Source organism: Lagopus leucura, unplaced genomic scaffold, assembly GCF_019238085.1.
Source record: "Lagopus leucura isolate 7727_CA_CO unplaced genomic scaffold, USGS_WTPT01 Super-Scaffold_1, whole genome shotgun sequence".
NCBI lineage: Eukaryota > Metazoa > Chordata > Aves > Galliformes > Phasianidae > Lagopus > Lagopus leucura.
The window spans coordinates 41566793-41591774 of NW_024962250.1; the positions used below are offsets into that span (position 1 = coordinate 41566793).

The following is a 24982-nucleotide window of genomic DNA, read 5'->3' on the forward strand; positions in this document are numbered from 1 at the left end:
AGCAGCTGACTGTCCAGTGAGGTGCTCCTCAGCACCGGGGGCTCCATGGTACCTCGGTGAGAAACAGAGACACCGAGATTGGCAAAGACTATGGGGTGGGGGGGGAGGGGAGGAAGGGAGAGAGAAAGAGAGGAGGGAGGAAAAGAGGGAGAGGAGGGAGGAGGAGAGCAGATACATTCCCTGCTGCGCTCCGGGCCAGCAGCACCCCAAGAGGTGAGACACAAAATGCATTTACCTTTAAAATAATGACTCATTTTATTTTTTTCTCTTTTAATACGTAGTTATAAATATATTTTGTCAAAATATATGATCATTATTGTCAAAAAACATTTGCACATAAAGTCATAAATAAGGTCAAGGTGAACGTTTAGTTTAGAGGAAGAGTCCAGCTAGAGCAAGCAGTTCTGGGGGGGACGGGAGGGAGAGAGGAGGGGAGGGGAGGGAAGGGGTCAGCGGCACCCGCACCCCTCCACCACCATCTCCTGGTAGTTTTTCAGCACCACCTTGTCATACTCATCCAGGTAGAGCATGGAGATGGCGCTCAGCTCCGTGGGCACGCAGCAGGCCTTGGGGATGCTGGAGTTGACGGAGTTGACCAACGTCTGCACGATGGCGTGGTTGGTGGAGTTGAGGTGGTCGGCCAGGGGGAAGGGGCAGTCCCCGTGGCAGTAAAACGCCTGGTAGCCCGGGGGGGCCACGATCCAATCGTTCCAACCCACGTCGCTGAAATCCACATAGAGAGCGTGGCGGCGGCAGTTTTTTTTGTTCTTGCGGGAACGTTGGTGCTTGGGGCTGCGGCGGGCCCTGCGGGTCAGCGCGTGGCCTCGTCCGTCGTGCCCGAAAGTGACCAGGAGCGGCCTGAGCTGCGCCCAGTCCCCGCCGTGCCCTTGAGGTAAAGATCGGCTAATCCTGACGTGTTTGCCCTGATGAGTCTGTGCCTGGTGGAGGTGGGTCACCTCGATCACCAGCCCGTGGTTCGGCTGCTTGTCCTTGGTCCACCGGATCACGGCTGGGCTCACATCGAAGGTCTCCCAGCGCGTCACGTTGTGGTGCACCAACCGCGTGTCCAACAGGCGCGTAATGGCCTGCGAGCGCTCCGACAGCGGCTTCATCACTTCGTAAATGTTTATCCGGTGGAAGCCCCTCTCCCACGCCGCGCTCGGCTCCTCCACCTGCTCCCGGTACAGCCGCAGCTCCGCCGACGAGATCACCTCGTTGTCCGGCACGCTGCTGAGGTTGAAGACGAAGCGGATCCGCGGCGCTTCGCTGGGACCCGGGACGCTCTCCAGGTGCTCTGAATGGGTGCAGGGAAGGGGGAAAACGGGACAAAAGAACGAAACGGGAGCGCGTCAGCCTCGGGGCACGCAGCCACAGCCCCGGCGCCGTCCCGGCCCGCATTCACCTGCCTGGCTCAATTACCCCGCGCATCCCAATCGCAGTCGCAGCGGTCCCGGTGCCGCGCGCACTCCTCCGCACTCTGACCCCTTCCCTCCGCCTCTCTCCCACTTCGGAGGAGGTTTTTCCCCTTTTGCTTCCCCCCTTGGGGCTCTGAAGCAGAGGGGAGCACAGAGCTGCCTTGTTACGGGGCGCAGGGGGAGAAAGCGAAGCAAATTCCAAAGCCGTAATGATGCGGCTGGATTAATAATTCAGATTTACTTTGGAAAAGAAACATCCGCTAGGAAACATTTGGATCAGATTACAAGGGCCTATTGAATAAACCTTATAAACACGCAGCTGTAAGTATTAAATTCGAGGAGGGGTTCTTGGGGGGAGAAGTTTTCGTTGTTTTTTGTTTGTTTGTTTTTGGTTTTGTTTTTTTTTTTCCTTAAGAGCAAAACCAGGCAGCGATCGCTTTGGAAGTTCAAAAGAAACACCGCGGGGGTGGGCGACCTCCCGCCCTCATTCGCTCCCGCATCGGATGCATTAAATCCACGCGAGCCCAGCAACGATCCCGTGGCACAGCGACCGAGGGACAGAGTCGTCAAAGTGCTCCAACACCCTGAAACAGCCACGGGATGCTGGAAAGCCCGGCAGCACGCTGTCACCCGCAAACCGCACGCGTCGGGAGCGTTTTTCCTCCCGTAAAAAGTGAAGAGGCGGGCACAACCCGCTCCTAAACGCATCGGTGAGCTCCCGAGCGCTGCCGGGGCTGGGAATTTCCCTCCTCCCATCACTGACCTTCATGGTGGAAGCTCCTCACGGTGTTGGCCCGGCTGGTCGATCTCTCGGGATACTGCAGGCTGATCTCCTGGAGGCTCTCCTCCTCTTCTCCGGACTGGAGTCGATAGAGATCCAGCATGTAACTGGGGATGACGGCTGATTTGCTGGGCTGGGGCCGCCTTCGCAGCCCAAACATCTGCAGCAGAGTCGTTTCGAAACCCCGCAAGAGTTCATGGCTTTGGGCAGAGCGGCGTCCGGATCCGGCTTGTCCCTGAAGCTCTGCTACTTTCTTCCTGCCGGTCTCGGGGATCAGGCTAGCATGGTTGGTACCTCCCAGCAGGACTTGGCATAGTAGGATGACCATCAGCATTCGGTTACCAGGAATCATGGTGTCTCTGGGGTGTAAAAAACGCAACAACAAACGACAAGGAAAGTCAGGATGAGAAGCGAGGGGCGGGGGGCGGCGCCCCCCCCCCCCCCCCCCTCCTCTTCCGAAGAAAGTTAAAAAATACGAAAAAAAAATACATGGCAAAGCGAGATGAGAAGGAGCCAGCGGGGACAGGACGGCTCCCGGGGCATCGCGGCCGCTGCGGGAAGGGGCGCGCGGCGCGGCGGGGCGCGGAGCTGAGGGTTCGAATCCCGCTGCGGGACGCGGAGACAAAAATAAAGTTAAAAAAGAAGAAAAGGAAAAAAAATAAAAAGGATTTTTTTTTTTTTTAAAGCAAAAAATAAAAATCGGCATTAAAAAAAAAATAATAATAAAAAAAGCCAAGGCGAGGAAGAAGAGGGCTGTACTCACTGACAGCAAGCAAGGCATATCAGCACAGTCCATGATTCTGGAGAGCCAGCGCGGACCCAGCGCGCCGAAAGCCTCCGGGGCAGCGGCTGCCGAGCGCCTCCCGCGATCGCCGCCCGGGCGCAGTGCGGCCGCCGCCGCCGCCGGCCCCGGTTTTCTCCCGGCCCCGCAGTCACGTGGAGCCGCTCACCACCCCCCCGTCGCCCCCCCCCCCCCCCCTCCCGGCCCGGCTCGGCCCGGCCCGCCGCCCCCGGCCCGCCCCCGTCCGGCCCGGCCCCGCGGGGGACGGCCCGACCCGCCCCGCCGCCCGCGCCTGGTTCTCCCTCCAGGGAGGGGGGAGGCGGCGGAGAGCTGCGGTCGGGCGGGGAGGGGTCCGCGGGGTGAGCTCAGGTGGGCGGCACCGTGGTGTCCCTTAAGTCCCCCCTTCGGTTTGGCCCCTCTCAGGTGCGTCCCTCGGGACGCGTCCCCGAGGGGCTGCGTTAACCCTGCGCTCTGCCTTCGGTTCCCACCTGAAATCGGAGTTTTCTCTCCCTTCCCTCTGGAATAAAGCTCATTCCCTCCGGGCCGGGTTCCCTGACCTCACGGGGGACACGTGTCCACAGCACGGTACCAATAGGGACACCCAAAAGAATGCTTCCTCTCCTGAACGTGCCAAAGGTTTCAGTTACGGCCAGATTTGGGGCTGAGTTGAAAGCCCAGGGCTCAAAGCTGCTCCCCAGCAGGGTGTGGGGATGGAGTGGTTGGTCACTGGGAGCAATGGGGTGGTCTGGAGAGGGCACTCGTGGGGTGGGAGCCCTGATGAAGAGTGCTGGGGTGCCACAAGCAGACAAGGTGCAGACTGAACAATCCCATGGTAAAGAAAGAGTTCCTCCAGAGTGTCAGATTCATCCCTTTGCCCTCCTGGGTTGGATAAACCACCACCCGTAGATAGAAAAGTTAATGAGATTACGGGACCAAAAGACACAGTCAGAGGGTTGGCCACAGGAACTCCTCATGGAATCACAGAACCATTCAGGTTGGAGAAGACCTCCAAGATCCCCAAGCCCAACCCCAGCCCACCCCACCATCCCACTGCCCACATCCCTCAGTGCCACATCTCCACTGAACACCTCCAGGGATGGTGACCCCACCACTGCTGGGCAGCTGTGCCAGCACCTCACTACTCTTCCAAAGAAGACATGTTTCCTAATATCCAAGCTGAACCTCCCCTGGTGCAACTGAAGGCTCAGCTCATAGACGAACTGTGAGCACAACCCTACATGTTCCCCCAAAGCACCAAACTGCCGTGCCCAAGCACACAGCAGGACTGGGGCAGCACTCATCACCTTCCTGACACTGCCCCACAGCTCACACAACCAGGCACGACTTCCTTTAATATTTCATGTTTTCTAGCTCAGGCCTGACCCACGCATTACAAAAGCCTGGGGATGTCACCGAAAGGGCGCACGCAGATAAAAGGCAGTGCTGACACTGTAATATCTCTGAGTTATTCCTATACCACTCTGAGTTTAAAAGAAACATCTGTTAGCAAGGTATTTGGGCTATGAATCCATCACAATTTGTGAAATATTGCCATCGCCATTTCTAATGTATCACGCTGTGCGTTATTCTTAACAAGGGAAAACAATTTTTGGAGTAGCTGCTGTGCAACTTTTTAAAGTTAAATAACATTTTCATTGAAAATATCCCCACCTAAAAACAAAGTTTGTGCAAGGGCCTGCATAGCACTGCTCTTAAAACAGACCTCTGGGTTCAGCAGAGCAACCCATGCCTCTGTGTGGGAGCAGCACTCAGGTGTCACTCCTTCCCTAAGGACCTCATTCAGATTTTGGTAGGATCGGAGGTGCTGGCAATGTTTATCGATGAGGAATTCAGTCCCACAGCATCCAGTGCCTCCACGACGAAGCTGTCCCGTGTCCTTTGCCCAAGGAGGCTGTGGGTGCATTCAGGGCCAGGCTGGATGTGGCTCTGGGCAGCCTGGGCTGCTGGTTGGTGACCTGCACACAGCAGGGAGTTGGAACTGGATGAGCACTGTGCTCCTGTGCAACCCAGGCCGTTCTAGGATGCTATGATAAGAGGGATCCAAAAAGTGACTTATGTAATGCTGGTTAACCATGGCTCTGCACTAGGAGGTGGCCAGCTGGGGACAGCAAGCCCGTGGAGAGCACTGTGGTTTAGGCTCTTGTAGGAGGCAGTGGTGTATTTGAGTAGCTTATTGGTTACTAAGAAGTGTTAGTCATGGGGAAAGCTGTAGTATTTATTCCGTAAAATGTAAATACATAACCCAAACCACAGCGGAATAACCATGGATGGAAATAGTGTAGCATTTACTGAGGGAGCTGAAATGCGTTTCTACAGAAGCTGTATTTCCTTAGCCCCATAGAGAGTAATTCACCTTGAACGTAGCTTCTGCTCCAGCCCGTGGAGTTACACACAGGCTGAACTCGGTCCAGGCACGCTAAATAACTGAGTGTGTTATATATTCCAACCAAAAAAAGTGAATGCCAAAATGGAGCTAAAAATACAAATGTGGAAGGTTTGAAAAGCAAACACTGCTTAATTCAGCAGCAGATACAACATTGTATGTTTTAAAGATCCAGCAAATCAAAAATAGAGAACGTTATGTCTGTGCTCCGTGTGAGACACACCTCACCACGCATCACATCTCGTGGTGGTGGGGAGAGTGGCTCAGGTTCTTCCCTGTGATCTGGGAATGTCCCAGCCGTACTGGGGCAATCCTACCTCTGTGAAAACCTCCCAGGATTGGAAGCAACACTGCTCATCTCTGAGCTAAGAACCACTTCGCCAGATATTTTAGGTCAGGTCTTAGGAAGCATTTCTTCTAAAAGAGCGGTGCTGCCGTGGTACAGCTGTCCAGGAGTGGTGGGGTCACCGTCCTGAAGGTGTTCCAGTGCCATGGAGATGTGGCACTCCATCCACATGGTGGGGTGGGGATCTTAAAGGCCTCCTCCAACCTGAATGATTCTGTGGTTCGCTGGGAATGTCACCTTGCAAAGAATAGCCAGAGGACAAAGGTGAGTTGTGCATGTAGACCTCAGGTCATGTTTGCTGGTGGTGGTGAGAAGCCCAGGAACTGGCAGGTCCTGGATCCCTGGTGCCCAGCTCTGCTTGCAGTTAGTGTTCTCATTTCAACCCTATAATCACAGAGTAGCCTAGAAGTATTCCTGATACAATCCCAGCTGCTAACATCTGCTCTGCTTCCAGGTTTTGTGTGCTCAGGCCTTACCAGCAGGCACTGTGGGTGACAGAAACACAGAACCATTCAGGTTGAAAAAGCCTCTGAGATCCCCAGCCCCACGCAGCCCACTGTGCCCACTGCCCACCTCCCTCAGTGCCACACATGGGACACCTGCAGGGATGCTGACCCCACCACTCCATGGGCAGCCACTGCAGCACTGCTCTTTCAGAGAAGAAATGTTTCCTCATTTCCAGCATTCAGCACCTCTAGAAATTAGGCCAGTTCTGTTTACAAGACAAACTTCTCCACTCATGGCAGCACTTTGGGAGATGCCTCTGGACTTGGGCAGAGAGAGACCTCCCCAAACCAGTTCTTATATCCTGTTTTTTTTTTTATTTTATTTTTAGAGCAGCTGCACCTTTTGGGCTCCAGAGTTTGCAAACAACCTGCCTTGGGAAAAGAAAGAAAAAATCAACCCCCAACCCCCCCCCCCCCCAAAAAAAACCCACCCTTGTCTCACCGGATTTGTGCTACAGCAGAAACAAGCCTAAAGCTGTAAATAGGTAAATAAAGTTATATACCAGAGAAGTTGTAATGACATGAATTACAGGAGGGGATGCCCATAAGTGTGCTGAGATCGACTCCCTCCTACCCCCTCCTTTCAACTGCCTAAGCTGGTCCATTAAAGCAAAAACACTGAACAAACAACTCCGAGGGATTACATTTTCCAAAGCAGCTCCTCGCTGAAGAGCCTGAATGCAGCCGATGGAAACAAGCACAGCTGCTGCAGTGGTGAAGGGAACAGCTTTTATTGCCACACTGAAGTTTTTGTTATTGCTCCGAACGCTTCAGAGCTGGGCTGTCCCACCAGTGCTTCCTGCCTTTTCTTGAGAACAGAAAGCCAGACCTCTCGTGGAACGCAGGATCAGGCCCAGCTTGGAGCTCACTCCAGCTTTACTTTCCTCTATTCTTAAGTTTTAAGGCTGATTTTTATCGTTTTGCGAAGTCTACAAAGAGGACGACCATCCCCTGCAGGGAGAACATTCAGACTGAGCAAACCTGGGAATTTCACCCCTTCCTTTTTGTACACACGTCGTCCATCTGCTCCAGTTACAACGCAAGGCCCCTTCAGTTCAGTGCTGTCCCTTCTGAGATTCTTGGGCAGTGCATGGAAACAAGGAGGCCTGGGTCCTGGGGAAGTGCTCCAGCAGTACAAATCACAAAATAAAGCTAAAGCCATTCTAGTGGTATGTTATGGAAAGTCTCCTGACCTGTGCTACAAACAACTCCAGCACAGGTTGCTTGGAGAGGCAGTGGATGCCCCATCCCTGCAGACACCCAAGGGCAGGCTGGATGGGGCACTGAGCACTGATGGAGCTGTGGGTGCCCCTGTGCACTGCAGAGGAGTTGAACATGATGACCTTTAAGGGCCCCTTCCAACCCCAACAATGTGAATCTGTGACTGAAGCCACGTGTTGTAAAATCGTTTGTACACTGATTGATGACTGTTACCAGAGGAAAATCCATATTCTCATGCACGTTCTGGAAATAATCATTGCTTTTAGCCTACATTTGCTTCCCATTCAATCAAAGCCTCATCCTTGAGATGCGAGAGGGACCTCCAGAAGGTGAGGGATGTATTTGCAGGATCATACAATCATTAAGGCTGGAAAAGACTTCTAAGGTGATCTTTGAGGTCCAGCTGCCAACCCATCACCACCAAAGACCATCCAGTTCCAGCCCCCATACCACAGGCAGGGTTGCCATAAACTACACAGACACCAGATGAGGCTGCCCAGGGCCTCCCAACCTGGCCTTGAACACCTCCAGGGATGAGCATCCACAAAACCATCGTTTTCCTAAGGAACACTGTAAGGCCATAAGAGAAGAAGGCTCATTTCAGACTGGTTGAGCCACAAATACGTTTTGAGAACACCGCAATGCTGGCATCTCCCTCAGCATCCACACCACTTCAGAGTCTCCAGCACTGATATTAATGATTAATTAATTATGGCTTTAATGATTTCAAATGCTAGCACAAGGCATAAATAAGCAGAGCAGGACAACTGCTGCAAAAATAATTCTAGGAGGACATGCTTGAATTTGCTAGATAAGTTTGTTTAGAGCACTAAACACGTTCTACTTGGTTTTCAGCAGCAGAGGAGTTTAGCAGTGAGCATTATTGTAAGTGCCTGGAAATGCCAGCACATCTATGAATTTCAGACTCATGACTGTGACTGTCCTCTCCTGAAATTAGAGAAGAGAAATCCTTTTAGGGATTCCCATCTGCCTGGAGGTGGAGAACACGGGAACAGCTTGTGGCTTCCATCTCCAGCCACAGGAGGCTGGTGGGGCTCATTTGCACCACCTGCCTGGTGACTAAGTGCTCACCATGAGCAGATCAAGGGTCATTCATAGAAAGTACGCATCAAATAGGCTTTCATAGCGAATGTGTATGAGAGCATCAGCTTCCCACAGACATGTGATGAGAAAAATCACTTCAGGAAGAAAGGCTGCCTCTCCATGGCCATCTAAATGAGGCTGCAGGTTATATTGGCTTTGTTAGTTCTGTCCTACTTCAACTCAATATCCCATGTACCTTTATAGCCATGCATGTGGTTATAAACACACACGAACACGTAAACACAAATCCATCACACTTGGCTAAATCATGCTCAGTGCAGTAAGGTCTTCACTCAAGCTTACTCTAGTGCAAAGCAATCCATGTTAGTGCAACACATTTGTCAGGTCAACGCAGTTCACTCCAAGTACCCTACAAGTTTAGTCCTTCTGAAACAGGTAGATGGGAAGGAAGGAACTACAAGTACTTCCAGTCCTTCCTGACAATAACTTTCTAGCAGGACCTACTTCACTGCAGTGCAACAGGACCGTTTTATTACTGATGAAGTGAGCTAAGGAGTGAGGTGTTCTCTGGGTTTATTCTCAAGGTAGAAGTGTTCTTACTTACTGTTACCTGCTCTGTCCTCTTCGGTTCTGAGACAACACCTGTAAGCAGAATCAAAGCCCACCACATTCTCTCCTAAAAATCTATTACGCAAAGGCACTTGAGCAAGAGCAGAGCTTGTGTCAACTGCAGCAAGGCACGGTTTCATTTTTGGCTTTTTCCTCCCTAAGCAATTACCTGTTTCCCCCTTCACTGCTTCCATCACACACAGACGCTGAGTCAGCAGCCTAAAGCTGGGAAGTTCAAAGGCGAGAGGTTCTGGGCCACGCTGCAAGTGCTGGCGTGCCTGCAGGAAGGCAGGTCTGATGATGAAGGAGTTGATTTGGACTTCAGAAGCTCTAGCTTCAGCTTTGTGACTCTGTGACACCACAAACCTACTTTATCCAACTGGTTAATTATATGCTTAACCGTGAAGGGTGATTAAAAAAAATTAGGAAAGGAGAAGATTAGAATTAAAGGCATGTCAGAGTCTCCATCTGGGAAGGAGAGCACTTTGAACCATCCTCAGAAATGAAGCAAAACCACATGTCAGTTCTGAACAAGACCTAGAGTCACTGCATGGCTCAGGTTGGAAGGGACCTTAAAGATCATCCAGTTCCATCCCTCCTGCTGTGGGCTGCTTGCCACCCGATAGATCAGTGCCACCCAGTGCCACAACCCAGCACACAGAAGGTTCTCACAGCATTTCAGTCCCCGTGAGAATACCGGGAGAGCTACATCATACAAGATTGTTGGATAAGATCTTGTTTATGGCCCATGAAACAACAGTTTTGCTGCTATCAGGGTATGCATTGCCCCACACATCACAGAGGGACATCCTCACCACTCAGCTCTTGGAGAACAACCAGGGCTGGCTCTCCTTTTGTCGCACTGGCTTGAGAAGAAGAGCAGAAGGGAAACATTGCTGGGAGACGGAAGCAAAATCTTCCCTGTAAGAAAGAAGCAAAAAATGAACATGCCTGGAAAGGAAGAACTAAACACATTGTTGTCTGAGCTGGGTTTTCAGCATCTTTCAGAGATGGGCTTTAGCTTATGGGCTGGCAGCCACAAGGCCTGTGGGCCGAAGAGAGGCCAACTCCTTGACCTGCGGACTTCAGTGCAAAGGCAGTCTGTGTTCTCTGATAGCTAATCCAAATGATGTGGGCAAACCATTGCTGTACGTGTGTACCATGCCTGTCTGATCCCACAGGCAAACCAGGCTTCTTAATCAGGGCCATTTGCAGGGTCTACTTGTTTTATTTTAAAAATACAGCCCACAGAGAAAGAAAACCGAGGGACTGTTCCAGGAAAAGAGAGAAGAAAGACATTTAGGAGAACTATCTAAAATTCAGTTTGAAGAAGGAAGAAAAACTGCAAACATCCCACATCTCTCCGTTATAAATGAAGGGACCCTGGGAGGGAGGCGCTGCACACCCACCTGGGCACAAGGGTTTGCAGCCAGATCCCTGAGGAGAAGCAGGAGAGAAAAGTGATATGGGAAATAAGTGAAAACCAAGAAGGCAAATTCAGGCTGGGCAGAGGGCCAAAGCAAGGCCAAGTGCAATTCTAGAAAATGGGAGCGAAGCCAAAGGCACCAAGGTGTCACAACAGGTTTGTGCTGCTCTGCAAAGACAACTGTGAGCGACGCAGCCGGCAGGTGCACGGCATCACAGACCTGGAAGGATGCAGGCTTCGAGCTCGGGTGTTGAACAGATGGCTTAAGATAAGAGTTTAAAGCAGCATTTTCCATTTGCGTTGTGCCCACTCTCAGTGTGACACTCATGCTTCACAGCAGCAGCCAGCTGGGCACACTGGTGTAGCACTTTGAGTCACAAAAAGCAGAACAAGGCAGCTGCAGCAATTTCCCTGAGGATCTCTTTGGTCTCACCCCACATTCCTGCTCGTCCCACCTCTGCCCTGCTGCTTGCTGCCTCTTCCCACCCTCTGTGCTCGTCCCTGAGGAGGCACAGAGGCAAAGCAGGGCGGGGGGTTCTGCTGCTTCCACTTCAGACCAGGCTGAGCATGGCAAGGACACATGGGGCCGAGTGGGTTTGGGACTTGAGGGACTCCAAGGAGGAAATTAAGTGGATTAAGACACATGGTTGGAGAGCGGAGGATAGAATGAGGAAGTGAAGAGAGTTTAGAGCCACTGAGTGTTGACTTGAGTCAGGGACAGCGGATCCAAATACGGATCCAAATCACAAAACAGCAGTGACTCCTTTTTTCAGAGGTTCCCCTGTTGGTAAGCCACCAAGAGCCCAAAATGAGACAACCCCAGAGGAGGAACCATGAAACAGAAGGCATGACTGGATCACCTTCATCACAGCTTTTGGTAGGGAAGCATGCTTGAAGTGGATGTCTGAAGGTATTTACAGTGTTGAGAATGGCTGCAGCCTGCAGGCAACAGAAGGGTCACCAGAAAACTGGAGACCTAACTGGTCTGTGCTTGCAGGAGACAGCTCTGCTCTTTCAGAGGTAGCTCCCAATGCACTCAACATTCTTCAGGATGCAGAGAATTTATCTCACTGAGCAGCATCCACACAGGCTCATTCTGCCCTGCTGGGCAAAAACTCCTTTCTCCCCAAACAGCAAAACTCCAAGTCCAGCCTGCAAACAAAACAAAACAAAAGAAAACAAAACAAAACATCCGACCACAGGCAGCGGACGAAACTACAAAAGCATTTTTTTAAATAAAATAAATAGCTAAAAGCTGAGCTCTGGGCTCGGTGCTGCATTCCCACAGTCCTGGCTCTACCAGCTACAGAGATCCCAGAGCTCTTGGCCTTCACGGGGCGAGCAGCTCCGTGTCTCCCATGGCAGAGGGCACACATGGTGATGTGGCTCGCGTTACTGAGCAGGATCGGATGATAGGTGCAGATCCACGATGCTCAGCAGCAGGCACAGCTGGTCAGCAGCCCACAGGTCAGTCCTTTCCCTCTGTCTGAACGTCCATCCCCACCTTCCTGCTCTGAAGTAAGAAGAGGCCCTTCCTTCTTCCTTCTCTTGTTGCTGCAGCTCTGCATGGACATGATTACAGCACAGGGCATCAGTGCAGTACGTTTCAGCTCACATACACTTGTTACAGCCAGAACTGTTGTAAAATGGTTGTTTTGACTGCACCGTAAGAAACGAGCAGTAAATCCAGAGAAAAGCCCTGCCCCACAGCCTTGGGAAATGCACTGTCATCCTTTGCTCCCTTTGTAGGTCGGGAGATTTTTCTCCACGTAATTTTATGCTGCTCAGACACCTGATGACCCGAGTGGTCCCAGGAAAGGGGAATTGGCTTCCTCTTTAAAAAGCCTGCTGTTTATTTGCAATTTAGCTTACCTGACTTGTTTAAAGCGTTATCAGAGTACGCCCATCTACTTTCTTTTATTCGTTTTCACCTGATATCCAAGATTTGCTTGAATTGAGAATGCCTAAAGCCTCAGGCGTGTTCCTGGGTGTTCTCAAGTCTTAAATGCCACTGCTTAAAGAGTTAAAGATCTAGATGGCTGCACTAAGAGGATGATAAACTAATCACTCAGTCACTGCTGGTGAGCCTGGTGTCATTTACTGAAACAAGGAATGCATTTAAAAATGTAAAAGAAACTCCATGCGGTGCAAAAGCCAAAGATGGTTGTTAGATTGTCAAGGTTTACTTTGGAGAAAGTCCTCAGTTTAATTACTTGCATTTAAACAACAGAAATATTTTTCCACACATTGAAGAACCGACCGTTTTCCTTTCAAGTCAATGTGGTTTTTTTTAATATGACTCAGGGCAGCAGATTACATTCAGGGGACTACAGAAATATAAGAAAAGGGCTGGGGAGAAAAAAATAAATCTTATAGGGGCAAGTAAGAGATGTGTCCTATCATAATCATAGGAAAAGCAGATACAGAAATTATAGTACTGCAACTTCACATCTCCCCGTTGATTTGTATCTTCTTGTTCTGTGAAACAGTGTGATAGAAAAGCACAGCTCTCAGCACTCAACAGAAACAGTTTTCTCTTTATGTAAAAGCCAGGCTCTGTTTTGGTGTTAGAAGAAGGAAATGCTTCAAATCATTTTCCTTGCAGACTCTGAACTGTGAAGGAAATGAAAGGGTCCAACGCTTTGTTTTTGCATTTTAGGATTTGGAAGACTGGAGTTTTTTTAATCTGGCCCTATTCCTATCAAATAAGACTAAAACATCAAAGGAATTTTGTAGGGCTCACCCAGTCAGCTAAGCTGCCAATAATATCACTTTTGTATCGTTGGTTCTTATAGCAGAACATGACAATTCCAGCGTGCCTTGGGGCCTGTGCTTTTCCACCACACCAAATCACAGAGCTACAGTCAGTGGATTCCACCACAAGTTCATCACTGATGAGGAATTAAGGCCTGGAGTGATAGAGGATATCCCTCCAAAGTAAAACAGAGGTGTGCCCACAGCTCCTCTCTGCAGATCAGTGTCAGTTTGCCCTAGCAAACTGGCAGTCATAGGAATATGGGTTTTGCACATCCTTACAGTTTAGCAGCTCTTCAGAGACTCTGGATAGGTTCTCTGATGTGGCTCTAGCAGACCAGTTGGTGTCAGTTTGACCTAGGAAACACAAGTAATAACAGAAGATGAAGCAATATCCGCTTAGCAAGTGCTAACTGCTTACCAGCTCTCCAGGGACTAGGTGGGCACTGCTTGCTGGCTTGAGCGAAGCTCGTCCCACAGCTCTGGTACTGCAACCCAAATTTCTTCCTCTTGGGAGGCAGAACACACACAGGACCACCACGACATGCCTGACAAGCTGCCTGGGATCCCTTCCCTGCTGGGTGATGGCCGATGGCTCAGGTGGCTCTGCTGGTATAGGCACAGTGTCTGTAGAAGTAAAGAGAGCTTCAACCAGAGCCATGGGATCAAAATTCGGTTGCAACCCCAGCTGATCAAATGGAGAAATCTACAGCAACCTCATGTCCTGAAGTGAACATTGAAAATACATCAAATTGCTCTTGAAAGGCGGCTATTTCCCTGCATGCCTAAAAAGGGAAGCTAAATGAGTAACTCAGGTGTTGCTGTCTACACTTAAAGATCTAAAGGCAAAAAAGATGAATGCTAGTCAAAGGAACCTGCTGTTCCTGTTGTATAAACTTTTCCCTCTACAAAGAGACTGCGTTCACCCTAGGAACTGTCTCACTTGCCTCACTGCACTCCATGAAAGGAAGAGAGCAAACACTTTAAGATCAGTGGGATCCAGTAATGGTTCCACTGGTAAGGAATGGGAAACTTGAAATATACTCGCAGTTCAACACAGCATAATCACTGTGCAAACTATTTCTCCCCCATCTTTGTATGCATGTATTTCAAGAGTTGAAAAACTGCTGCTCTAGTGCTTCTCAGCAGCTAATAAAAACCCTTGTTAATAACATCTGGGTACAAGATAAGGAAACCTTGCAAAGAAACACGAGGCATTCAACAAGTTTCTGCAGTGGGTTCATCACCAGTCCTCTGAGGACTTTGCTCTGATGTCCACTGAGGTGTTGGGGTGTTTTTCCATTGACTTCACTGGGCCCTGAACCAAGACCAAAGCCTCCCCGCTGCGTTTTGGACATTTATTTGTGTTTGATCTGTAATAAGATCTTTCATTTCTCTTATTTCTGTAAAAACAAATAAAGCCACAGAACAGGAAAGCAACTAAACACACGCTTATCTTTGAGCATATCCCTAAACCCGTTCACTTCAAGCCCTTAAGTCCTATGGACCCCTGAGAGAGAAAAGTACACACTTAAAATTAAACATGTGCTCAGGGTGTTTGCTAATTAATGATGGCCCTGTGTCTTACAGGGCCCTAAGCACATATTAAAGCATTTGAGGTTTTAGGGTCAGTATGGGAGAAATTCCATGGAAACCACCTCAGAAGTACAGCTCTCGGTGCTGTATCTAACACTGAGCCTGTCTTTATGAAAGGTGAATCTGATCTAGCAGTGATTCTGTGACAGTACCATTTGCTACTAGCTGCAGGAAGTGGAGTTTCTTAGTTGTACAAACAAGAATATCTAAAACAAGAGCCTTTTCTTGACTATTGCTACAAAACAGCTCCACTCCATCATGATGACCAAACTCATCACAGCAAAACTCCTTTTTGCAATGTATGTGTTCACTGGCATCTCATGAGCAACTGTGTCTTGCTTCAGACAAAATATGGTCTCTGGCCTCCTCCACTTTGCTTAGAGGAAGCACTCATGATCCTCTCAAGGGCTGCTGTTGGAAGATAAGGGAGCCTTCACCATCAGACCAGACAAAAAAAGAAAGATCATTCCCAGTCATCTGCAAGGAGCAAAAAGCATTTTTTTCTTTGCCACACCTTGTTTATTTTGGACCTTTGCTAAAGAATTTTGGAACTCTCAGCCCACAGATAGGGCCTCAAATTTAACAGCTCTGACAGGTCAAATCAATGTTGTCTCTCATGAGAGAACATTTGGGAAGACTCCTTGCAGAAAAGGCCTTTCCATACAGTTCTGCCTGAGAACTTCTTCCAGTTTCTACTGAGCATTTCACATTCACATGGGCACCACATGCCAGCTGACATCCCACCTCGTGCCTTTATAGCATCTCCCGTGCAAGGACCAAGACTTGTCCTTCTCCATTTCTTTTTCTTTTAACATATCCTCCTAAACTTATTTCTCAAAGTCCACCATTACACTCCACTTTACGATGCTCTGGCCCTCCAGCTCTCTCTATACATTTTATGCTGCCCCACGCTCATAGGTTCATTGTTCTGCAGGCTGAACAACGAGGCTATGCTTTCATGTCCACTACCAAGGAATCTTGATGAGATGTTAGCACCCACAGCTCAAATTAGCCAGAGCACCAAGTCTGATGCTCCTGCTGGCTTGGCTATTTATACAGGCCAAGGAAAGAAAGACAGGTGACATCTAAACCCAGCATTAAGCCTTCAGAATAAATAAATAAATAAATAAATATTTGAGTGCTTCACATCATATGGCTGCACTGTCTTTGATCTTAATCTGGATTTACCACAGCTTCACACTTACCTTTGAGTAAAAGGCTGAGTCAGTGCAGCGCCCAATGAATTCACCAAGAACAAAAGGATGCTGCAGGCTTTGCTTGCCTGGAAGCATTAGTCCTCCACAATCCAGGATCTAGAAAAAGACACAAAATAGCTTCAGCCCAGCCCACGCTACTTTGGAGGACAAAGAGGAGCATAAGCACAGGAAACTTTTTATGGATCCTTTCACAGCCCCCAGTTTTCACATTAACAGCAACAGTCTCTGTAGCTCCTTAATTCTTCAGTGCCAAAGGCTCAGCCCATGGGACGCCACAATAAGAGGAAACTTTCTGAAGAAGCAAGAGTGATCATCCAGTTTTAAACTGCCCTGGGGGACAGCCTACACAACTTTTGGAGAGAAACGTTGATATCACTGCAGGCAAGCGGATTTTAGAAAGTCTGTGTGATGGACATACAATGCTACTCAACATTCCCTCACTCTGCTATCCTTCCCAATGCTTTTCCACAGGCTGCTTTCCACATAGACTGTGGAAATGATGTGTTGTCTTCCTTCTGATGGCAGATATGTGGATTTTCCCAAGGAAACTCAGGGAAAGAAAATGTGTTCGATATATTTCCAAATCCCAAAGAAGAATGGATGGCTGTACTCCGAACAGACCTCCGAAAATTCACTTCTTTCACCACCAGATTCCTGTTCCCAATGCTAACGCTAACCTCTCTGTTTCCCTTCCTTTCTACACAAGATTGATTCACAGAACTTGATTTAAAGGATGTTTATTTCCATAACAAAAATGATCAGGGGTCTAAAAAACATGACCTATGAGGAAAGATTGAAAGAATTGGGTTTGTTTAGTCTAGAGAAGAAAAGACTGAGGGGGAGACATGATAACAGCCTTCAACTATGTAAAAGGTTGTTGCAGATAGGAAGGTAATAAATTGTTCTCCGTGTCCACTGGGTATAACACAAGAAATAATGGGTTTAAATTGCAGCAAGGAGGAATTAGGTCAAGCATTAGACAAGTTTCCTAAGAGGAAGGACAGGTGAGCACTGGAGTAAATTAGTCAGGGAGCTGCAGACCCTGTCACTGCTGAGACAAAGGTTTGCCAGGAATGGTTCAGACCTTGGGGCAGGGGGGATGGATGATCTCCCAAGGTCTGCTGCTAGGATGTATTTGCACCAGTCAATGTCATCACAATTACCCACAGCACAGGAAGAAAAAATCCTCCTTGAGCACTCCCAAAGATTCTTACTCTTGGTTTTATCTGTAGCAGCAATGTATTTGAAGGCATCCACAGTTATTTCTATCTAGACAATTAATTAAAGAATCATTTTTACATACCTACCCCCTGCATGTTTTCCTCTCGTGGTTCACGCTGTAAGATGACTTTTCTCCATCTACGAGGAGGCTTTTCTCCAGATAAGAAATGCAGGACTCCCACATAGGCAGTCCTGTCTGGAAGTGATGCCTGTCAGCATCAGCTGTGCCCGACCAAGGCCCTTTCAGATCCCTGGGCTCATACATCACACCCATGCCCTGCTCACAACAAGAGTTCTGCAGGAAACCCATGGAAATACAACACTCACAGAGCGTGCGCTGAAGCCAACCTTGTCAGACAGGATTCCTCTCCTCCCAGCATGGGGGACTCAGCCCCACAGCATGTCCCAGTCCAACCAGTTCACCCCCAGTGCAAAGGACAATGGAATGGCTTTTAAAAAACATATCACAACTTCCTGCCATTGCAGGCAGCCCTTTGCTATAAAAGCCATTTGGCTTCTCAACAACACAAGCGATATTCAATAAAAACAACGGGACGTTTCTCCACATGCTTGATGGTTCAAGACAATCATCCTGGTAGATACACAGCTAGAGGAACAAAAACCCCATCTATCTAACCAGTGAAGAAAACACAAATATAACCATTCCGTGGTGAAACTAATCTGCTCCATATATCCTCCAGTAAGCCATGATTTCAGTTTCTTGCCCAGATTGCAGTTTCTTTTCAAGTGACATTAAAACTACCTTACCCACGGTTGGTTTCTTACTTGAGGAAAACCACAACAACTGTCCCATTCACCAGGAAACGCCATTTTGGTGCGTTCCAGCCTAAATGTTTACTTTTTTAAAGTCTGGTGACAGATTTCCATCAACGAGAAGGAAAAACATCAGCAGAATTCAAGGATATCTGGGTAAATCTTGTTTCAATGCTCTGATTTCTCATCTGAAATAACGTTAACATAACTGCACTGCTTTCACTGTAAAGTCATGTGTGCACACACACATGCAACTCACCAAAAATAAGAGAAACATTTTTTCTGGCCAAGGAAACATATAGTATGGTACCAGGATATAGACACAAATATATTTAAGAGAACTTCTTGTATCATTATTTCATGCTGTTCAGCAGATGCAGACTTTAATGGCACACAACATCTCACCACAAGTGTTCCTCCTTCAGGTTTCCAGTTCAGGTTCCTACAAAGAAGCACCGATTCCTACAGGTCCTGGTCTGATAACAGGGTTTGTCTCCCTCTGCTGGTGCTGTTTTAGCTTTTAGTGTCTTGAGTGGCTGGAAAATATTAATAATATTTTCTAAAATACCTGAGAAATCCAGGAGACACTCCTCGCTCAGTTCTCTAATCAGAGAGATCAAGTGCTGGCTGAAGAGCCAGGTGTGGTTAAATAAAGTAACACTGATATGTTGATGCTGATCAGGAACTGCTATTTCCCTCCTTGCATTTGCTGAAGATTCTTTGTTTCTGAATCAGAGCTACCAGGGAGGCTAATGGGGCTGCACCCTGGGGCATTATTTCTTCATGTCCCCTAACAACCAAACAGCCACACCACAGCATGCTTGGACATGGGTCTGTTTAAACCAGAGCTCCACTGAATAAGGGCCTTAATTCGGGTCCATCTTCACGTTTTCCCACTCTGTAAGGACAGCAGAACTCTCACTGATGTGTGAATGGATAATGCTCTGCCCATGGAACCTGCAGTCCCAGCCAGCAGCATAAATAACTACGCAAAGACCAGGGAGACAATGCTTACCAGTTTAGGACAGAGTATTCGTGGAACGGCAGAATCATGATGGCTGGAAAAGACCACTGAGATCATGTAGTCCAACCATCATATTCCTGGTCCTGAAGCAGGACAGCTATGGTAGGTGAACGTACTGGACGCAGAGGAACCAGCTCTCGAGGCTGTGCAGCTATGCCTTCAAGCCTAAGACTTGCTCCTTTGACTGTGAACTGGTAGTATTGTCAGGAAGAGTGGCATTAAACAGGACTATTCCCTGCAGTGATGAAGTGTGACAATTGCAGGGATGGATACCTGCTGTTGTGCCATCTGAAGCTACGGAAGGCAAACCTCACGCCATATTCCTGAGACATTAACTGCACCCCTTAAACCTACACGCTCAGATTACCACAGAACTCTTTTCTTCTTGGTGGATTTGGCTGGGGAAGACCCTAACCCAGAGTGTCTCACACCACAGCACGAGCATTTACAGCAATCTGGCAGCACATCTAGAAGACAGGGGAAGCTGATACACAATACTGTGTATACAACACCAGGTAGGATTCATCTTACCTAACTCTATCCATCTGAAAGACAAGCATCAGCTCTACACTCGTCATATTAGCTCCCCAAAGAGTCAGCAGTGACATCCACTTCCAGAGGGCAACTTATTCCATGGCTTTGCTGAGATAAACCCAACCCCATGAAAGCATTATCACCTCCATTTTTCACTTCAAAATAAGAGATGACTATCAGTTCTGTTCTCATCATTCACCTGACGGACAAGTGAGGCTCTGTAGAAGGCAATGGAAACACCCTGAATGACTTCAGCTGAAAAATGAGTCATGTGCTGAGGTCAGAACAACGACCTGGGTAGATCCCACATAATCTTTGCATTCATTTGAATATCTTTGCTTAAGATATTTTAGGGAAAAAATGAGTCCGATGGATCAAATCTATCACTTTCAGTGTGAGAACTGAATCCTCCTTGGAACAGCTCCAGCTAAATCTCCTGCCTGTGAGATGAAATACTGGAGTTGCAGGGTAAGGAAAGTGATCATCAGGACATACATTTCCTGAGCATGGGAAATAGGTCTGTAGGTACAGTACTGATGCTTAAAGAACTCCCCATCGTGCGTTTCACTCCTGGTTCTAAAAAAGACGACCACTTCAGCAGTGTCAGATCCCAACACAGGCTGCTGCATTTACTTCTGCATTTAAATGCACACAAGCACATAAAAACACCATTACATCAAGAATATGCCATTACATCAAGATTGATTTAGCCGAATCCCCCATAATTAGGTCATAACGTACGATTCAGCAGTTGTTAAGTCTGTCGTAAGGAAATCTACAAAGGGAATGAAATATTTAAAGCAGCAATAACATACGGATCCTGCTTCGCTATTTAGGCACGGTTACACACATAAAAACAAAGGAGCAGCTCTTAATCACAAGGACAATTTATTTTGCTGACCTTCCTATGGGGACGCATGCCAAAGCTGCTGGGGGTTGGTTGTTGGGCCACTGGGTGGGTTTTGCAGCAGAAAGTGCTCTGTCCCATTGTTGGAGGCTCTGGAGAAAGCATCGTGCAGCGCTAATTTACAGGCAGCACAGCTGGCAGGGCGGCAGCGCGGTACACAAACTATGGTTAAAAATAGGGCTGGCTTGACGAAATCTCATTCTGGTGCCTTCTAAAGGTGAGGGGCTTGGAAGACAGGCATCTCATTTTGCGCCGCCTCTGAGTCCATTTTCATCTTTGTGCTTTTCCCCTTGGATCCTGAGCTCCGCTTCGGTTTTGAACTTACATCGGAAGGCAGGAGGTTAAACCAAACTGTTAACTGTGTCTCTTCAAAACTGACATTTAATACAGGGTATAAATCACTGTGGGAGCCTGTTATTCCTTCAGGAATGCAATTACATAGGGTCAAATAAAACATGAAAGAACCCAACAAGTTTTAAAATGTAGTATGTTCTCAGAAGCAGGCAAGAAGGAATGCAAAGCAGTCCAAATATGCTAACATCCACATGTTGTTCTGTATGAGGGGGATTAGAAGGAAAGGTTTCTGTTCTTTAATGATTATGTTGTTAAGCATAGGTATGTCTGCAGGTTCAGGGCCCTCACTGAACACCAGTGCATTCAGGGAGCTTTGGGCAGATTACTGTATTTATTTAAAGCAGGTGTCTTTCGCCTATCACTACTTTAGTTGCCACTGCTTAAGACGCCATGGAGCGTACAAATGGGATATGCAGGATGGACACTCATCTTTACCCACGAGGCTCTGGGCCCAGAATGGAGGTATTCCCCATTCATGTGGGCTCTAGCAGCCACATTGCTGGGAGAGAACCACAGAACGGCCCGGGTTGGAAGGGACCTCAAGGGTCACGAAGCTCCAACCCCCTGTGCCATGCAGGGCCACCAACCTCCACATTTCACAGCAGCCCAGGCTGCCCAGGGCCCCATCCAACCTGGCCTTCAACACCTCCAGGGATGGACGGGGCATCACAGCCTCTCTGGGCAGCTGTTCCAGCACCTCACCACTCTCACAGCACACAACTTGTAGGACCACAGTATTGCCAAAGGACATCTCTGGTCCATCTTAGGTCACCCCAACCCCTCTCAGTCCCGTTGCTTTGCCATGGAACAATGCTAGAGAGTAACAGGCCAACACATAAATAAAACATCACGCAGCCCGTTAAAATCTGAACAAAAGACAGATTAAGCAGGTTCAGCACCTCCTATAAAATCACTCCCTGTCACCATTCACGTTTCACTCACGTTTCTCCGAGGTCAGAAAAAAACCAACACCCTTCTGCTTTTGTGTTTCAGCTGCGTGTTTAAATAGCCCAGAAGGAAATGTCGTGTGGCCAGAGATTCGAGCAAATTTTAAGGTCAACTTCTGCCACCCTCAATCGTGCAAAGCAGTATTTTACACTCTGAATGGTAAAAGCAAGCAAACTTTGAAGTTTCTTCACTGCAAATCTGGGACTTATTGAAGGCAACAATTTTATCTGAAAGTCATTTTGGGGTGTTGGGTTTTTTTTTCTTTTTTTCCTGCCAAATGGGATTTTTTAATTCCAGAGGAAAGGCTTTATGGATAAATAAAATTTTGGACATCTTACTATGGGAACTGTTGGCAGTGTTCCTTTTTCTCGTTTAAGAAAGGTGAGTCCTCCTCTGGAAGGAGTGATTTTTAAAATGTAGAAGCACAGAACCTGTAGAGTTGGAAGGGAGCTTCAAAGGTCATCTAATCCAACTCCCCTTTCATGGATGTATGAGAAAGCCTATTTCCCTTCTGAAAGGACCCCCACTTTTTAACTAGCTAACTTGTTTTTAGGATTCACATTTCCACTTCTGAAAGTAAGTTTCACGTTTTAACTCTAAGGAAGTAAAAACAAACAAACAAACAAACAAACAAAACCCCAACAACATAGAAATCAATGCATTTAGGAACTCACTCCTCTTGTTTCTTCTGTGATCAAGCAAAAAAAAAAAAAAAGTGCTAAAAAAGTTCTTAAAAATGGAATAAATAGGGAAAAACAACCCAGATGTCTTTAAGACTATTTTTCTCCAGCAGATTTCCTAATGGAAAATGACAGGTGGGGAGTTTGTCCTACACAGGACCCATAGCTCCAGCTACCAGATTCACCAGTGTTACCTTCACTGACACTGCCTGAACTAAACCTTGCATTGCTCTCATTTGTTTTACAGCAACCCACTGCATTACAGTCACATGGGTCACTGGTCCTGCCAACACTTACATATATTCTGAGAACAAAGCCAGTGAATAACATTTAGCATAACAAAAGCTTTGCTCAAAGTACAGATAGCACTACATTCTGTTACAAAGATGATTAAATACTTCCTATTGTAAGAGTGTGGCTTCAGTTGCTGAACGTGCTGCCCTACTCCAGCCATGGGAGTGAAATACCTCCTGCTAATCGTGTGCCTCAGGGCTGCTTTGTGTGTGGGAAAGAGTTTTTTTTTATTGTTTTCTTTTTAATATCAGCCAGAATGACTCACCTGTTTCAGAGAAGGAGGACTGGGGACCAAGCATTGCTCCAACAGTCTCTGAGCCCTTCTGTTTTAAAAGTTCTGATGTCTTACTTCTTTGCAACAAGGGCGTAAAAAATACCAGCAAAGAAGGCTGCAGCTGAAGAACAAACCTTCCCTTCATCTTGCAAAAGCATCCCCAAGAGAAGAAGAAAATAGCAGGTAGCCTGTATGTACATATATACAGGCTCACCTTCATGTCAGAAGGGTTGCCCTGGATTCAGCTGTTCTCTTTGCCAATGTGGACGCAACAGAGAGTTCCACCTGGCTGCAGAAAACCCCATTGTATTTGTAGTCAGGAAAGAAGTGAAAAACTGTGTGCGTATAAAGGTAAAGATCCATTGTAGCTGCGTTTGGTACAGCACAGACTGTGTGCAGTTCAAGGAGAAATACAGAAACTGACCGCAACAAACCGAAATGTTGAATGTGGTTGAGCTGGGAGGAAGTAATGTCAATCCAGCTGTGAACAGTGCAAGTAGGAACACATGGAACTGCAAATCAGATACTAGGATCGATTATACTGAAACTGATGCGTTAGAGAAAAAAGGATGCGGTGCCTTTATTTAAGGGGAAAATTATAGAATCATAGAATACCCCAAGTTGGAAGGGACTCCTGAGTTCAGCGTGACTGGACTTGATCACACACAGGGTCACATCACCAGTGTCAATATTATACAAAACTTCAGATGAAATACTGGGTGAAGGATAAAGAAAGCTGTGGGATAATGTGACATCAGGGACAAACTTTGGATCTGAGATTGGCAATGACAAGCATTTGTGCCAGGCTACTCTACCCAGATATCATTTAATATCACTGATATTGGCACACAAAACTACTAGTTAAACTGGAGAAGATAAGACAAGTGTTGTAAGGGGGATGATAAATTGGCTAAAATGGAGATGATAGCAAGTTGTACTGACAGAAGAACTGAGCTGAAGGGAGGTTACTGGAGGAATTCTCAACATCAGCCATGGAATGACTGCATTTAACACTGCCTCTGCCAGCGTTGCTGCAAAATGTAGGAGCATTTCTAACCATATTTGCTGAGGTGCAGAGTTAAAAGACACCATCAACACCACAAAAAGGGGAACATCCTACTACACAGGACTCAGACAGAAATAGGTTCATCAGATGTCATTATCGCTGCGTAGGGCACTAGTGACTGCTTCCTCCTCAAGTCTTCCCTGCCCATTCATATTTGAGATCAATGCAACGAAGGGGGGAGGGAACGAAAGCTCAGCGCTGGCACTATGGCTGGGAGGAAGGAGGGAATAAGGATTTCTGTGGATCAGGGTAGAGGAGTTCACAAACAGCACCCCAAGAGAAGCACCAGAACTCCGAGGCTACACCTTGATCATGTTAGGAACAGAGTTAGAAAATGAGGTTGCTTGTTCTTATTTATGGGGATCTCAGCTAGCAAAAGGGAGAGAGTCCTAATCTCAGAAACCTGATAAAACCCCACTAGATGTTGGCTATTCAGCAGGAAGAGAGTGCTGAAAGAAGGCGCACGGTTCAGCAAACACTTAGATATCTGTGCTGTCTGCTGATAAAGTTGTGGCTCAAACTCCATTGCCCATTTCTTAAATAACGTGAGCAAGCACACATTTCCAAGTAAGAATCAGATTCAAAAGGCACTGTATGTTAAAGAGAATTTTCATACCCAGAAAGAAGCCAGCATTGAGCTAGAACTGCTCCTGAGACCATCAAATACACACATCACCAGGCAAGATTTAAAACAAGGCTCTGACTTGGAAAATCCAGGACACCTTCAGGGTTTCAGGGTAAATCCCACACCATGTGTATTGGCAGGTACTGTGTATGCCACGTGC

At 47.7% G+C, this 24982-nt stretch overlaps 1 protein-coding gene and 1 long non-coding RNA gene across 8 annotated transcripts in view; both read right to left on the reverse strand.

The window, feature by feature from the left end:
• Positions 1–254: 254 nt before the first annotated feature.
• BMP4 (bone morphogenetic protein 4) lies at positions 255–3069 on the reverse strand. Its single transcript, XM_042865232.1, has 3 exons — positions 2960–3069; positions 2179–2555; positions 255–1294 (listed from the first exon to the last, which is right to left on the reverse strand). The coding sequence occupies exons 2-3, from the start codon at positions 2546–2548 to the stop codon at positions 450–452; spliced, it is 1215 nt and encodes a 404-aa protein (XP_042721166.1). The 5' UTR covers positions 2549–2555; positions 2960–3069; the 3' UTR covers positions 255–449.
• Positions 3070–6669: 3600 nt separating this feature from the next.
• The window catches only part of LOC122180553, a 46985-nt gene continuing 28672 nt past the window's right edge, over positions 6670–24982 (reverse strand). Inside the window, exons 6-11 of one of the 7 annotated variants that reach the window (XR_006179166.1) lie at positions 16110–16217; positions 13591–13665; positions 11415–12116; positions 9298–10049; positions 9124–9161; positions 6670–7184 (exon numbers count right to left, since the gene is read on the reverse strand). This is a non-coding gene — a long non-coding RNA (uncharacterized LOC122180553). Of the gene's footprint in view, positions 7185–7941; positions 10050–11414; positions 12117–13590; positions 13666–16109; positions 16218–24982 lie in introns of those variants that run through there. The other 6 variants (XR_006179169.1, XR_006179162.1, XR_006179156.1 and 3 more) reach the window with 6 other exon arrangements.

What these genes read in the sequence shown, in the direction of transcription:
- BMP4 (XM_042865232.1), bottom strand. Translation starts at nt 2,548, where the DNA reads ATGATTCCTGGTAACCGAATGCTGATGGTCATCCTACTATGCCAAGTC. An exon ending in GAGGAGCTTCCACCATGAAG is followed by an intron (nt 1,295 to 2,178) that starts GTCAGTGATGGG and finishes GCACCCATTCAG; the next exon opens with AGCACCTGGAGAGCGTCCCG.